This window comes from Salvelinus alpinus, chromosome 30 (assembly GCF_045679555.1).
Source record: "Salvelinus alpinus chromosome 30, SLU_Salpinus.1, whole genome shotgun sequence".
NCBI lineage: Eukaryota > Metazoa > Chordata > Actinopteri > Salmoniformes > Salmonidae > Salvelinus > Salvelinus alpinus.
Window position 1 is genome coordinate 40,069,636 of NC_092115.1, and position 17,537 is coordinate 40,087,172.

The window sequence follows — 17,537 nt, forward strand, 5'->3', positions numbered from 1 at the left end:
ACAACCTAAACATATTCTTCAACGAATCTAGCAACTTCAAATGAATCAACTTCAAATGAGTTGTTTATCTAAACAGATCCATTTAACAACCTTTGGATTTCTATTCACTGGATATTGATTACCAATCGCATCGATAGGACATAGGCCACGCTGATCAGTATTCTGCCCACAGTCCGTCGGTCGTTGCACTCCAAAAGCAATCCCCTGTTATGACGAAAAGCAGAGACGGTAGCGTAAACATGTGGAAGTCCGTTTTTTATACTTCAGACACCACCAAGACCTAGAGCGCAGTTATTGCTAATTTATTGTGTTATAACTATATGCCTAAAAATAATGTGTGAGAGGCAATATCTCGATATCATACGGATGTAGGCCTATCAAAATAAATAGAGCAACCAACCTAGCCCCACACACCTACAGACAAATATACTTTCCCGTTTCCGGAAAATAGACTATGAACAATAACAAATAAACTATGAACACAAAATTGATTTCATAGACGAGGGATTAGGCTTCCTTAATGTTTTTTTTAGGAAATAACCATGCCGAACATTGAGAAGTTTTGAATTTGGTCAATAAATCGAATGAGTAAATTAATTGATTTAAAAAATATATATAATTAAGTACCAGTACTACCCATAAGGAGGAAGATTTGTGTGGTTAAAAAATTACCGTTTATTCAGTTTTATTTATTAGTAACTAGAGTCTCCTATTCCAAAACTAATAATGATTCCAAATTATGTTTAATACGATTTAATATGGATAATATTATAAATAGAATACACATTTATTTTTTTTACCTTTCAAACAACAGGTTGACTCTCGTGGTTTCTAAAAGCACTGTATTATTCGCTAGAAGACTTATAGAAATATACATTAGCCTAAATAAAATCTAAACTAAATATTTTCTACTAAAGCTGAAAAAACTTTTAGCAGAATATCTTTATAAATAAGGAGGCCTGCCAGTATATTAATCAAAAGGAATTCAAATATTTTTTTAAGGCCCAAACATTTATCCATTGCATAGATAACACAGATGCTCAAACTTCTAGTTGACTTTTTCTATCTATTTTCCACACACAAGGGTTTTCCTGACGTAACTTTTCAATTGGTTAGTTCCATCTTACCAGCCAGACAACACTGACAACAGGTGCCCGTAAAACTCACAGCTGGAACATCTGATGTCTTCATCTCCGGAAATCTTCGTTCAACGGCTACCATTTGTTGATATCAAAATGGGTGTGCTGTTCAATTGTATATATGAAGTGTTTCTAACAAATTCCTTTGAGATGTACTGTTCAATTTTAACTTCATTTTATCCCATCTAAATGTAAGATTCAATATATTTTCAGAAGGGCCATGGTCACATGAGAGACAAGTGTGCAGCCATCGTGCAATCAAAAGTGATCTAATTCATGAACAGGATTATTAAACTAAATTACTTTATTGTCAAAGAGACAATCTTACATAGTTGCATCCTTATATGCGTATCATTTCTATAAATTCTGCACAAAAGAAGTTATTCACAACATTTGTGCGGTAGTCATATGTATTTTGTCTACTAGGGCGTACGTAGTTCTTGTCACAACCAACAAATAAAATACGTACAAAATAAGTCCATTGGAACTGATAGGCCTATCTGTATTTGGTTCAGTGTCCATCTGCCACACTTTAAATCACACATCACATTTTACCGTAGTTATTCAAAATGTATTTTATTTTGCAATACTGTGAGCATCAAAATAAATAGTGGATTGGACATGTTTCCGTATCACAGTGCTGTGTTGTGGACAGGAAAGAAACATCAAGATTCGATAGATTCTCAGTACATCAAAGAACTAGCACATACAACAGGGCCAGAAAACAACTATTTCAAACGTGTAGAAAGTGCAAACGAGCTGGGTCATGTAGCTACAGGTCCATGGTCTAAAGCTGAATTTCAACTTCCACAAAGGGCGCACACACACACGCGCACGCACGCACACACAGACACACACGCAGTACCCTATAGCGCCACACACACACAAACACACACACACCTACACATACAGTACCCTATAGCGCCTCAGAGCCAATACCCAGGGTGAAGAAGCGTTGTGCATGCCGAGGTAACCGATTCTCTGGCTATCCAGCGGGCATTTATTTCCTGGTTGCAGTGGGTCATCGATAGAGGAAGAGTAAGGGAACCCGGGGAGACACGTTCACACACTGCATGCTTTTTAGAAGCTGCAACAGTGTGACCAGTGAAACCTCTACCTATACCCACTTTATTCAGGATAAGGCCTATACGCTTCAATGTATGGTCTATTGCCTGGTATTTCCTTATATTGTATGATCAAATGGGAATTACATAATATTTACCAAATAAAAACTATTTTGTTTATTTCAGATTTAATGGAGAAACGACTGTGCTGAATTCTCTGAAATAAGTAACCAGAAAGTAGGCCTTTGTAAATCATGAAAATACAATCTGAAACCGGACTGTTAAAATGAAGTTCCCAAATACAAGCAATTATAATACAATTGTAATGTTGCATACGCAAATGCTATAAACAAGTATTACGATTATGATTATTATTTGTATTATTATATATATTTGATTATTTTCCAGTCTGTCCTGATAAATTAATGAAGGTTAGTAGGATGGAATCTTACGGTCACAAGTTAAATAAATATCTGAAAACAATATAAACGTGTTTTTGCGCGAGATCAGAACTATAAAAGAGCCTTTTATATAGAAGAACCAACTTGTTTATTAAGTCTACGTTCACGTGTCCATCCTGTCTTTTGTGACGAACAAATATCTCGACGTACCATCCGAGTGAACCTCAGAATGCTTGCTGGAGATGAGAGGGAAACGATTCAGAACAGGAGACCATCCTCTCTTTTTCCTTACAATCGCCATGCACGGCGTTAGGATCCTAACTTTGTGACCTCTCCATCCCTCCACCCCTTAACAGGGCCAGGCCACGTCATTAATCTCTGTCAATCAATACATTGATCAGGTTTATCACTAAGCGCATAAATGCCAAACCATTCACTCCGTGGGAAACAAAGTTTATTTAGAAGGGGCACTTGTGTGCCGAGTGAATAAAATGTAATTGTGCATATACTGCAGTGAAGTACTCAGAGAGATATATTGTTACTTTTACATTGAAATCTCTCTCTCTCTCTCTCTCTCTCTCTCACACACACACACACACACACACACACACACACACACACACACACACACACACACACACACACACACACACACACACACACACACACACACACACACACAGGTGCATGCCTTGAAGTCCTTATATACTCCTCACACACCACTACAGTGTGGTCTGTCTGTGAATCCCACACGACTATCATGCGCGTAACCGACACAGTTCTAAATACACAGGGGGCGCGCTCACATACACACTGACACGCGGCTCAGCCAGTTTTCAGTGGAAGCGCTGTTGGACAAGGGATGAGATATAGCCTACGAGCGCCTATAACACAGGACACCAACACATGTAACGTGGACGAGGACTATACTCGATATTTAACCACATTGGATCAAGATAAACAATTTACAAAAAACATGTTGGATTGACTGGGGAAAAACTCGTTTGGTAATATTATCGCTCCAGGAAAGCGAGAGGGAGGAGAGTGAGCGCGTGCCTCTGTCTGTTTGTGTGTGTGTGTGAGTGAAAGGAGCGAGAGAGGGAGAGAGAGGGAGGGGAGGGAGGTGGGATCGGGAAAGATATATTCTTTCAGCGATGGAAGTCACAATGGAAAACCTTGGCAACCTTCACGGCGTCTCGCACTCACAGGCGGGGGACCTGATGAGCTCCTCACACGCTCGGCAGTCCTCCGCCCCTTCTCACCGGAACCTAGTTTCTCACGCGCACGGCCGGTCGGCGATGGTGTCCAGCATGGCCTCGATACTGGATGGTACCGGGGACTACCGGACAGACCCCTCGTCGCTCTCCGGCCACCTTCACCCGGCCATGAGCATGTGCGAGTCCGGGATGAGCCTGAGCAACACCTACACCACCCTGACACCTCTCCAGCACCTACCTCCCATATCCACCGTCTCCGATAAGTTCCACCACCCACACTCCCACCACCACGCAGCCGCCCAACAGCGACTCTCCACGGGGAATGTCAGCGGGAGCTTCACGTTGATGAGGGATGACCACCGGGGGCTGGCGTCTATGGGCAACCTATACTGCCACTACCCTAAAGATATGTCCGGCATGGGCCATGGGTCCCTCTCCCCGCTGTCCAACGGCCTCGGCTCTTTGCACAACTCCCAGCAGACGCTCTCAGCCTACGGTCCAAGTGCTCACCTCTCCAATGATGCCAAGATGCTCTCCCCCGTGACAGGCTTCGAGTCCCACGCCGCGATGCTGTCTCGGAGCGAGGAGCACATTGCCAGGAGTTTAGGTGGCCATGGGCACGGCATGATCTCCAACCTCAACGGGATGCACCATACGCACAGCCACCTCCACTCCCAGGCCAATGAGGCAGCGATGCTGGCCGAGCGGGAGAGGCACGGCGCTGGGCCCGGCCAGGGAGGAGGGTCAGGCGGGCAGGCGGAGGAGATCAACACTAAGGAGGTGGCTCAGCGGATAACAGCGGAGCTGAAGCGCTACTCCATCCCCCAGGCGATTTTCGCACAGAGGATCCTATGTCGGTCCCAAGGAACCCTCTCGGATCTTCTGCGGAACCCCAAGCCGTGGAGTAAACTCAAGTCCGGCAGGGAGACGTTCCGGAGGATGTGGAAGTGGCTCCAGGAGCCCGAGTTTCAGCGGATGTCTGCCCTTCGGTTGGCTGGTAAGATGCATCTGGTCTCACTGCCGATGTCGTGTGGGCTTCGTATTGAACAGTCAATCGTAACCAATTGACGTTTTGCGCTTATTAAAAGCACATGTTCTCGCTTTTGTCAAACTCGCTCTATTTAAACAGCTAGCTGTATAGGCTTATGTAATACATTTGATATGCTATACAAAGCACTTGTTTTATGCTGAAGACTTAAACGAACTTTATCAGACAAAAACCTCAACTTCCAAACGATTCAGCACCATGGATAGCGGTCAGTGTAAAACGGTTGCGAGCAAAGCTACTCACGAGACCAAGTAGCCTAAACGGTTTGTCAGGAGAACTTCAGAGCGAATCTTTCTCTCTTTAAATCACAGTTTTAGAGAGATATCTGCGCTACAGTGAAAGTGATTGCACGGTATCCATGTCACCATATGTTTGTATGACACGTTGCAAGAGAAACCAGCTGCATGCACTGTCTTACACCTCAGCCTAATGTTAACAGGGTTTTTGTACCCATATAGCCAAATATAATCACTGAGAGGACCTGGGCATTGTCATATAAGGCTAATATGATGTCCACAGGGTCCTCGAGATAGGGGGAATGTGTGCTCTCTAACGCGCCAGGCCGGGTGTGTGTGTGTCTAAAACATGTCACCCTGTCCATCGTGGGTCTCTCTAGTAATTCCCATGTGTTCCAAACATGCAACTCACACAGTCACTCTCTCTCATGGGTCCCGTGTGCTCCACCAGCTTGAACATGGAGGCATATAAACTAGTCGCGCGGGAGGAGAGCGCGTCAGCGGCGCGTGACCTCTGGCTGCTGATCAATACGCGACGTCCCACTCTACCCTTTAAAATGTGGCACCCGAATCAATATTCGAATCCGACCTGAAAGACAGCCAACCACACGGCCGCGCCGGCTTTTCATTTAGACCCTTAACGGTCTAAAATTAGACTACATAGGGGTTGTCTGTCTACAACTGGCTTCCCTCTGCTTCGATGACGCAGGTTTTAGTTCATGCCATATTTAAAATGCTATGAGGCCTATCCCTTGGGCATAGAAACACATCTACTACTCAAGTAAAATACAAAGTATTTTCGTTCAAAGGACATTTCATGCTTTTGGCAATACTAGTAGGCGTATTGCCAACCCTAAATAATCGAAATAAAGTCCACAAACGCGTCCATTTTATTTTTATTAGATTTTCTCTCTTTAGTTAATTGGTTTGATTAATTGATCAGATTATGGTTTTACATTTTAATTATTGTCCAATCAATAGTTTAAAAACGAGAGACATTCGAAATGAGTGTAAGAGAAAAATGACAATAATTTAATCAATAAATAATTCACATTTATAGGGAGAGTTGTTTTTCCAAATGGTTATCTTATTTCTGAGAAGATGTATATTTTTTGTGTAAAACAGGAGGGGATGTTTTGAGGCAAAACCTTCATGTTCGGTCCACACCAATGAATAAATGGGCGTCCCCTATCGTCATCATCCTGTATAATTTCAGGATGATGACAGACTAGGAATTTCCGTTTATGGCCAATGCTTTAATATTTTCGAATGTCTTTTCCAATTTACTCAAAAACAGGCAGTTGAAACAACAAAAACAACATCCGTGGCTTTTCACTGTTCTAATCTGTCAAATAAAAATCACTCTGACCAATGTAGGCGTGTGTAAATTCCCTTGTCAATAGCGGCCAGAGGGGTTGACTTTAGTGCCCCTCCCCATACCACCGTTTTCAATTAATTCAGGTACATCTGAATGGCTGGTGAGGTTACTGACTCATGAAAAGTGTGTGTGTAAGCCTTTGTGCGTGTGTATGTGTGTGTATGTGTCAGCAAGCATGTGTTGAGTGGAAATGCGGATCTCACCAATCTCGCTATCATACCATACACATTTGTAAAAGCATTGAACCAACACAAAAACGTTTTGAAGCTCAGACTGGATCAGCAGGCTAGCGCAGGGGTCCGTAAGGACAGACTTTGGGAAGGTGTTGGAGCTTCTAGCAGGTTGTTGGAGATGGTGTTGACACCACCAGATCGTGTTCTTGTAGCATATGATTTTCCCAGGTGTTACAGTCAATAACTGATTCCTCTGCACTGTCACACTGTATACATGGTGTTGGGATCCCAAGCTGCAGGCCAGACAGTGTTAGAGCTGTCTGGACTTGTACAGCCATAGACCGGATACAGGTGCAACTTTTCCGTATAGGAAGCATATTTAATAAATAGTGAAAAGGCAAGACAGATAGCTGTAGCCAGCAGCCATAATAGTGTGGAGGGGCATTCATAGTGTAACTCTGTCCTTTCCCTGTTTGCCTGGCTTCGCAGATAGGAGATCAATAAAGCGGCTTCCAATTCCCAACCCCCACTCTCGCTTTCCCCTCTCTCTCTCTCTCTCCCTCTGTCTCACTTTCTCTCCCTCTTTGTCTCTCTCTCTCGCTCTCTCTCTCTCTCTCTCTCTCTCTCTCTCTCCCCCCCCTTTTGTCTCTCCCTCCTTCTCTGCAGTACATCACACAAATGCAACCTATAATCCATTATGATTGCCATTGCCGCTAGCACTGGACTGGCTGCTTCAGTGGATTGGAAACCCACACACTGCAGGACAAAGCGTTGAGGGATAAAGCTGGAGGATAGAAGGAGAACCGTCTGATAAAATATGACAAAACGGGCAAATAATTGCGAGTTGGAATAGTTGCAAATCCATGTAGCAGTGTTCTGTCTGTACATGTGAATTTGACTTTTGCCCACTGATATTAAGTTAGGATTCGGCCAATGGTGTACCGCAGTTGCCTTTGTGGTTCATTCTATCTCTGCGACGGTGTCAGTTAGTGGTCACAAATCATGGTCCTAGAGAGCTACAGGGTTGGCATGCTTTTGCTCCAGCCTAGTCCCAACTCATATAATTGAGCAAAAAGGCTACCTGGCCAAGAAGGCAGATCTACATAGAAATAGCCCTCGCAAGACAAAGGCAGTGTTTTTTTTTTTTTTTTTAGGTATATAGAGCCAGTTAGGCAGCTATCCTTGGTCCTGATGATTCAGACTGCTGTGGTTCTGAACGGACAGCTGGGAACATTTATTCAGACGCTGGCCCCAGGTTTCTGTTTCGTGACAGTGGACGTTGACTTGGATAGAGTGAACAACCTCATCGTACATCAGATGTTGCTTGGTTATATTAATCGGGGTTCAATGCTCAGAATTGTGTTGTTGTTGTTATTAGAAATGTGATCTACAGAATGGATTGATAGAGATACGTTTTTGGAATAACACGATGTATACCCTTACGTCTCTGTGTTGTGGGGGCGCCCATACCCTAACACTGCCAGCTGGGAGAGCAGGCGTTGATCGAGGGTTGGTGAGTTTGGGCTTTGTGTCAACAGGCAGATAGAGGTAGGGTAGAGAAAGGATCAATAGAGACTTTAATAATTGATAAGAATGAGGGAGAGGGAGATGGAGGAGAGTAGGAAGGGAAGGATGAGAGTGGTGTAGCCCTTGTAGCAGATTCGCTTCTGGGTAAGCAAAGTCAAATGTGTGGTTAGCAACACGCAGCGTCAACCACAACCCAACATATGTGTGGTAGCTACAAACAGAAGTGTGTACAACATGCTGTTTTTAACACCTGTAGGAAAATAACAAAATCACATCTGAGACAGTAAAATAACTGGGTTACTTAAGAATGCACTGTTTAAATGTGTTGTTAACTCTGACGGCATACTAATATCCAAACACTTTCTAATCGAACTTTTATTGAAACCTGAAGGTCCTTTTATGATAAAGAATCTCTTGTAGAAAGGCTACCTGGCCAAGAAGGCAGATCTACATAGAAATAGCCCTCGCTTTTTAACAGGGGGATTCTAGTGTATGTAGTCAGCCATAGTAATGATCTGTTTCTGCTTATGTCAGCAAATCGACCTCAATGCAATCCAAGGTTGTGATGTCATTAGATTTTTAAAGGTTGTTATGGTTTATGGGGTATGTAATGCATCTTTATGTGGGCATGCAAGCACATTTCACTGTGTGTGTGTGTGTGTGTGTGTGTGTGTGTGTGTGTGTGTGTGTGTGTGTGTGTGTGTGTGTGTGTGTGTGTGTGTGTGTGTGTGTGTGTGTGTGTGTGTGTGTGTGTGTGGTGTGTACGTGTGTGATTGGGTTATAGAGTGTGTCTGCACTATACATTGTTCAGGCTTATCTGACTCCCTCTGAATCAGAATCGATTTCCCCTCCCTCCCTCCCTCCCTCCCTCCCTCCCTCCCTCCCTCCCTCCCTCCCTCCCTCCCTCTCTGGCACTGCACCAGCAGCGCCAACCGAGCAGATCTGTCCAACTCCTCCTCATCCCCTGTTCTCCCCTCCTCCCCCCTCTGCATCACAGGCTCTCCCATCAATGGTCTTCCCTGCTACTACAGAACAAACACCACATGTTTAGTAACACCCTGCATGCACTGGACCACAGAGCATACCACACTACATCAATGCAGTAACCTCCATACAGTAGGCTAAAACAATGCATCTCAAATATATATATATAAAGGCCAATAAGTCAATATTTTCATGACATACACGCCTCATATTCACATTTGGGTTTTAATAGAGGAATTAATTTGAGAATTTTAGATGAAAAAAATTAATAAAAGCTAAATGCTGTCCAATTATGTAGCCTAATACAATGTTGTGAAAGACTGGGTAGGATCAGTTCTATTCAGAAAAAAACGTGGACAAACACAGAATATGAAGAGGTTGAGAAGTAAAGTAAACCTGAGTAGATTAGGTCAAAAATGTTCTGATAGATGTCGAATGACACGCTCAGCTGTGAGGGTTCGGGCTGGGAAGGCGCTGTCCAGGGTTCTTCTGTACATAGTTCTCTCGGCAAGTAAGGCGCTGTCTGGGGTTCTGAAGAGTATTCGGTATGCTTTTGAGGCGCTGTCCGTGGTTATGACGAAAGTTCTGTGTGCCTATGAGGCGCTGTCCGTGGTACGGAAGAGTGTTCAGAGTGCCGATGCGCGCTGTTTGTGGTCGACTGTTCGGTCGACTGGGGCCTCATTTATCAACCGTGAGTACATTTCTCACTCAATTCTGGCATACATGGAGATTCTAGAATTTGCGTTTGGTGCTCAACAAATTATTGGGATTTATCAAACTGTCCCACGTTACATAAATCAGAGCCATACTATACACTGAGTATACCAAACATTACGAACACCTTCCTAATATTGAGTTGCACCATATTCAAACTAAAAAGGCATTCCGCCTTTAGCAAGTGCCAAACCCTGGCCGCGCATATTACACACTTCTAAAGAATATATGAAATGTTGTTCAACATTTCGTTTATCCTGCCATGGTATATATGGGCGCTGAATTGAAATGGTCTATGATATCGCGCTCCTATCGCACAGCAATACTATAGCCTACGAATACCAAATATTTTAAATGGGCTACCAGTCTATTTACTTTCGAGCTTGGCTATTAAATGAGCTATGGGTAAGAGCATCTGCTAAACGACTCAAATGTAGGCCTAAATGTAGAAGAAACATATTAGGCTACATGCTGCTATGTGACCTCCTTACCAACGGCAAATGCACCTGTTATATCATTAGGCCCACGTTTGAATGTTTTTATTACCCTCCCAATTATTATAATTCCCGTGCATCAATCACCTCCAAATAACAACATTTGCTTGCAAAAAAATGGACGGACCACTAGAAGTTGTACAAGCATACACGTGGCCTGAGAAACGCACACTCTTGCGTCAAGTTCACATTTTATAAACACCAATCTTTATGCGAGAACTGGCGCACGCAAGGTTTAGAGTCTTTTTTGTGCGCTCGCACCTTGGAGCGTTGTCCATAGTTCTGGGGGAAAGTTCTGTCGGCTGGCGAGGCGTTGTTTGTGATTCTGAACAGAGTTAGCATCAAAGGACAACAGCATTCGTATTTGCATTCTCACTGGAGCTTGTAGACTTCATTAGAATGCACAAGATTTCATCAAAAATAAATTGAAGTGATTAATCGAAATAAAACCATTTTCTATTTGGTGGCAACATTGTACCCTTTCAAAAAAACTGTCAAGCTGACTTAGCCAGTCCATAGTCCCCAAATTCCCCATTTTAGTTTTGTAAACCCTGCAGTGCAATCACTAGGCTACTTGAAACTTGAAACCTGTGTGTGTGTGTGTGTGTGTGTGTGTGTGTGTGTGTGTGTGTGTGTGTGTGTGTGTGTGTGTGTGTGTGTGTGTGTGTGTGTGTGTGTGTGTGTGTGTGTGTGTGTGTGTGTGTGTGTGTGTTAATATCTTCAGTGGGGTTGACACCTATTCTCAGGTTTAGAATGTACAATCATAACACTTAATTCACACAACTTCAATTAAATGCAATCCAAGACGAAAACAAAATACAACGGCAACAGCAACATCGCTTTCGCATAATATAACGGGTTTAAGGATTCAATTATTCGACTAAAATGTACAAAAAGAAATGGAGCAACTATGATGTAAATACTTCAATCCTGCATGATATGATTAATCCATACAATTTCTAAGTGTATTTCTAAAGACACGAATCCGCATAGTCACGTCAGTAACTTTTCCCTCTTTTCATGAACATTTGTATGAATAAATACCCATCACCGATTTCTCTGTTTCACTAATTTTATTAATTTATGAAATGTTAACTTTTTTGCTCCAAATTATTATTATTTAAATGTTTTAATAATTTGGAGGAAAAACGAAATAATTTTCGCAGCTCTAAAGGCCCTTATTTGAACCTTATAGCCAAATGAATTTTGCATTAAGAGCCCGTGACATATATGCAATATATTTAGGCATATCCTTTTCAAACCCATAGCTTATAAACACCATATAAACACCATACGAATAAACTGCTTTCAACAAATCTCGTGTGCACAATAGGATAGCTTTTAAATTACATAACAAACTAATAAACAGCACACCAAACTATTCAGAAACCGTATTGTCCTATACCAAATGGCTACAGGAAGTAGGCTCTTTAAATTGTGATTATATTTAGAATTATTGTGAATTATTTTTCCAAACATGCATTATTACAATTTGCAAAAACATCTGCAATGAATAGCTAATGTTGGCTAAAATGTGAACGCATGTTGGTGTAGCAAGTACAAGGTAATTCAACTGCAATAATGCTTGGCTTGTAGACTTCATTAGAAAGCACAGGATTTCATCAAAATTAACGAAATGATTAATCGAAATCAAACAATTTTCTATTAATTACGGCAGCTTCTAATGTAACATTTTGTGACGGCTGTAAAGTTGCTGTTGCATGTCTTTGTGGGAATCCAACCGTCGACTTTACAGCAATATATGGGCTCTAATCAAGACAACCAATGAGCGTAGATCCCAGAGGTGTGACCGACAGTGATTGATTGACATAAACTGTTTCTCGCCTGCAGTAGTCCGGCCGGTAAGGGAGAGGGCTCATCTCACCGCACGCAAAACGCGATCACGTCATTCCGCCCCTGCCTCGGTCCCAGGCACGCCCAGGCTCAGGGGCACACCACTATAGCAGCATGGTGCGGTCAGTTATGAAACACACACACACACACACACACACACACACACACACACACACACACACACACACACACACACACACACACACACACACACACACACACACACACACACACACACACACACACACACACACACACACACTTACTGTAAAGGGTGACTGAACTTCCTGATTTGGCCTTGTTTTAGAGTTGGTTCATTATGAAATGCTAGTGGCTATGACTGAATTCAAACCTAGGTTGGTTTCAGGGTGTGGTTTGATGTGGGTGTCTCCAATTAGCTTCAGCTGGCTGGTGTGCGACAGTGACAAATATATATAAATATACATTTTCAACTGCATTTATTAAAACAACAACAATACAATACAAAGACTATACAAATGGCTGCTCCCATGAGAGGGTGCCCTGGTCAGTGGGTGCGCTTTCTCCCACCCCGAGAAGCCTGCAGAGCGAAGCCTCTGACCCCGGCCCAAAGGGATTTTCCAAGGGCGGGAAGGACCAAGCTCTGCCTGACTCCCGGGTGGGCATGGAAGAGAGCGCACCAATAATCACCAGGACCAGCACACACACCAGTCACAGTGTGAAACCAAAACACAAAACATATATAACTAAACACAAAACATACATAACTAAACACATCCCCACCCTCACCCCTGATTGGAGGACCTCAAACATTTATACTGTGCATTTGTGTATGTATTTATTCCAACACTCGTTCATTCCAGCCACAGATCACCCCATCTTTCCCAGTAAATCGGCATTCTACCATTTCCTCTTGCAATATATCCCTCCATTCTCCCATGGTGTCTCACTAGGGACTTGTACCTCCCCATCTGCAACATTTCTGCCGAAATTGCACCAAAAATGTAAATGTTACCAAAGAGCACAATGATATTTCCTATTGACTGACTGTGATCCTTCAAATCCCCCAACAATACAGTTTGCAGGTTCATTCACACCCTGATATTATAACCTAACAACCATTCCTGGACCTGACTCCAAAAACAAGCCATAGATGGACAGTACCAGAAGAGATGCTGTATTGATTCTGTTTCCATGTTGCAGAGTCTGCACCGGGCTACTGTTTAATGCCTCATATACTGACCATTCTTTTTGTAGTGAGAATTTTATCAAATGGCTTAAATTGAAAAGAACAGTGGCAAAGTTGGTTTGACTTTTGGATAGCCTATCTCCGGCCTAGTTAGGGCCCTTCAATAAATTCCACAACGTACAGTGTCTTCAGAAAGTATTCACATCCCATGACTTTTCCCACATTTTGTTGTGTTATAAGTTCAGGAGTAAAAATGTGCTTAACACATCACATAATAAGTTGCATGGACTCACTCTGTGGGCAATAATAGTGCTTAACATGATTTCTGAAAGACTATGTCATCTCTGTACCCCACACATACATTCTGTTTGCAACAAGGCACTACAGTAATACTGCAAACAAATTGTCAAAGCAATTCACTTTTATTCCTTAATACAAAGTGTTATGTTTGGGGCTAATCCAATATAACCCATTACTGAGTACCACTCTCTATATGTTCAAGCATGGGGGTGGCTGCATCACATTATGGGTATGCTTGTAATCGTTAAGAACTGGGGAGGTTTTCAGGATAAAAAAATTAATGGAATGGAGCTAAGCACAGGCAAAATCCAAGAGGAAAACCTGGTTCAGTCTGCTTTCCACCAGACATTGGGAGACGAATCCAACTTTCAGCAGGACAATAACCTAAAACACAAGGCCAAATCTACTTACGAAGAAATCTGCTTACGAAGAAGACAGTGAATGTTCCTGAGTGGCCGAGTTACAGTTTTGACTTAAATCTGCTTGAAAATCTTTGGGAAGACCTGAACATTTTGGTTTAACAATGATCAACATCCATTTCGACAGAGCTTGAAGAATTTGTAAAAGAATATGGGGCAAATGTTTCACAATCCAGGTGTGGAAAGCTTTTAGAGACAATCCCAGAAAGACTCGCAGCTGTAATCGCTGCCAAAGCTGCTTCTACAAAGTATTGACTCAGGGGTGCGAATACTTATTTAAAGGAGCTATTTCTGTATTTAATTTTCAATACATTTGCAAAAATGTCATTATGGGCTATTGTGTGTAGATGGGTGAGAATTATATATTTTTTAATACATTTTGAAATCAGGTTGTAACACATCAAAATGTGAAATAAGTCAAGAGGTATGAATAGTTTCTATTCCAAATTTAGCACAGGCATTACGATCAGGTCGTGTGCATCTGCACTTTGAATTAATTATTACTTGTGTGCTGCCAGCTGTGGGCATGTGGGCAGGATTGAAACAAACCCAACTTTTACGTTGTGATGCAGTCACGACCACAAGTCTCACATAGCTCAGTTTTGGACGAGACTGACTTTATAACCAAAATGATCCTATTTAAACTTTGTAGTCAATTTTGACAGTAGAATAAATGTTTCTGAATCGATGCCACGTAGGCTGTTCTCAAAATGAGAGGTTGTTTTTTAGGGGTAGCTGCTATTTAAAGCAGAAAGGGCAAAATATACAACAAGCTCTCACAGTCTCACCTCAGAATTAGATGTTCATCCATATTTCTCAAATGTCAAATTTCAATGTTGTTGGATATCATGGCCGGTTGTGATACAGCCTGGATTTGAACCAGGGTGTCTGTAGTGACGCCTCCAGCACTGAGATGCAGTGCCTTAGACCACTGCACCACTCGGGAGCCCTACATTTAAAGGTTAGGGTTAAGTTTAGGCATTAACGCCTAAATCTTAAGGTTAGGCATTAACTGCGACTGGTTAAGGGTTAAGGTTTAGGATAGGTGTTACATTTTTTTCTCAAAACCAACTTCTTATTGTTGGATTCCAACATGCAACCTTGGGCACCAACGTTTAGCAACAGAGGCAGATGCTTACGCCCATCTGCCATGCCCATCCACAACATCCAAGCAAACTGAACCCGACTTGAAGTTAACAGCACTCATTGTTGCCCCTAGTGGCCAGTTTCCACGTCATCTCCCGACGTCTTCAGACATTGATGGACGTTGAATACTGACTTGAATCATGGGTGACCTGGCTGAGATATAAGGAACCCTTCAAAATGTAGGAAAACAGTAATTTTAATCAAATACATATTTCAACAATCACACCTAAAATAACAAATACTGTATGCCTGGACCTGTTTATCAGTGGTGTAAAGTACTTAAGTACAAATACTTTAAAGTACAACTAAAGTAATTTTCTGGGGTATCTGTACTTTACTTTACTATTTATATTTTTGACAACTTTTACTTTTACTTCACTACATTCCTTAAGAAAATGTTGTACTTTTTACTCCATACATTTACCTTGACACACAGAAGTACTCGGTACATTTTGAATGCTTAACAGAACAGGAAAATAGTCCAGTTCACGGACTTATCAACCGAACATCTCTGGTCATCCCTACTGCCTCTGATCTGGAAGACTCACTAAACACACATGCTTCGTTTGTAAATGATGTCTGAATGAGTGTGCCCCTGGCTATCTTTCATTTTAAAAACAAGAAAATGGTGGTGTCTGGTTTGCTTAATATAAGGACTTTGACATGATTTATACTTTTACTTTTGATACTTAAGTACATTTTAGCAATTACATTTACTTTTTATACTTAAAGTATATTTTAAACCAAATACTTTTACTCAAGTAGTATTTTACTGGGTGACTTTGACTTTTACTTGACTTTTTCTAATAAGGTATCTTTACTTTTACTCGAGTATGACAGTTGGGTACTTTTTCCACCACTGCTGCTTATACATAATCACTTGCTCACCAACGTTTCGGTCAACATTTTTGCAGTTTTCACATGCCTTTTTGGATCTTCTTTCAGGCCTATTACGCAAATGTTTTAGATAAGCTTTTGCTATTGTATAAACCTATACAAATCTAGTTACTCTCTCTAAAACTGTGCTCGGAACATGGAGGGTTTTTATTTCACAAACACATCGATATTTGCATGTTTTTTATTTAGGCCTACCCTTGGGCCTCCTGCAGCCTAAATTACAGTATGTCCCTCATATGATACCAAGCCCAAGGGAAATCCCTATAAGGTAACCATCTCTCAATGCCCTAAGCCCTATGTTACTACCTTACACTCTGAGCCCTGGATAACTAGGCCCCATCTACCTCTCACATCTCTGTCATTTCCTGTACACTCTCAAGAGTTACAGCTCACAGTAAGGAAGTACAATTCGATCAACTACCTGCTACCCTTTTCATCTTTAAAGGGTAAGAAGCTTGAGTTTTTACTCACCAATTTAACAACACAGTGTGGTCAAAGACTTAGTAACTTAGGTGTAGTCACGATCTGGTTACCTATAAGTACAAACACACTTATGTTTTTGGGTTGTTACGTATTTATTCACTTATTTCCGTATAACTTCTAAACTACCGACAATGCACTATTTCTCAACTACATATGGAGGACCTATTCTGCGCTACCGAGTTCGTATGCTAGCCTGGAAGCTAGCTCAAGCTGGTTAAGGTTAGCCACACCTCATGCTATTCCGGACTTTGTGGATGTGTTATCTAGTGGAAACCCATTGGCATCGCAGGCTCTGATCCTTTCTTGCCGTGAGCTCAAAACGAAAGAGAAAACCATATCTGCTTGATCTAATTGTGTAGTACCTTGTCTGTTCTCCTTTTTTTGTTTTGTCAACTTTTTGTCATGTTTTCTGTGAAGTAGGCTGCAGGAATTTTGTAGCTTTTCCCACCTTGGCTCAGTGTTAGCGCGCTAGCTTACTGATATCTGGAATCTATCTTTGTTGAATTTTGGCCCAGTGAAGCGCCCACCTCCCCCTTGCTTTGGGAGCTAACTCAGCCTGCAGTCTTTTGAAAGTTTTACCATCGGATGGTCTCTGCTTGATCTTTGCTTTTAATCTGTGGTTGTGTTTTAGTTGTATTAATTGTGTTCTAGCAGGTCTCCAGTAGTTGGGCTCTATGTTGCCAACCATAACCATGGTGGTTGGCTAGGGTGGCTAGGCTAATAGCTAGTTGGCTAAATAGCTAACATGAGCTGGCTAGCCAGTTTGCTGGCTAAGATAACTATATATAGCTAACAATCTTTGATAACTGGTTGGATAGCGTAATGTATTTCCAAAACTTTGGTTTACTTTAATGTAGCTGTGAGCTAGATGTTGATAGCAGCTGGCTGACTCATT

The 17,537-nt window shown here is 42.0% G+C and overlaps 1 protein-coding gene across 1 annotated transcript in view; it reads left to right on the forward strand.

Moving 5' to 3' along the window:
- Positions 1-3,463: 3,463 nt before the first annotated feature.
- The window catches only part of LOC139560152 (hepatocyte nuclear factor 6-like), a 28,515-nt gene continuing 14,441 nt past the window's right edge, over positions 3,464-17,537 (forward strand). The window contains exon 1 of the mRNA XM_071376699.1: positions 3,464-4,818. Coding sequence (XP_071232800.1) covers positions 3,759-4,818 — 1,060 coding nt within the window. The 5' untranslated portion in view covers positions 3,464-3,758. The remainder of the gene's footprint in view (positions 4,819-17,537) is intronic.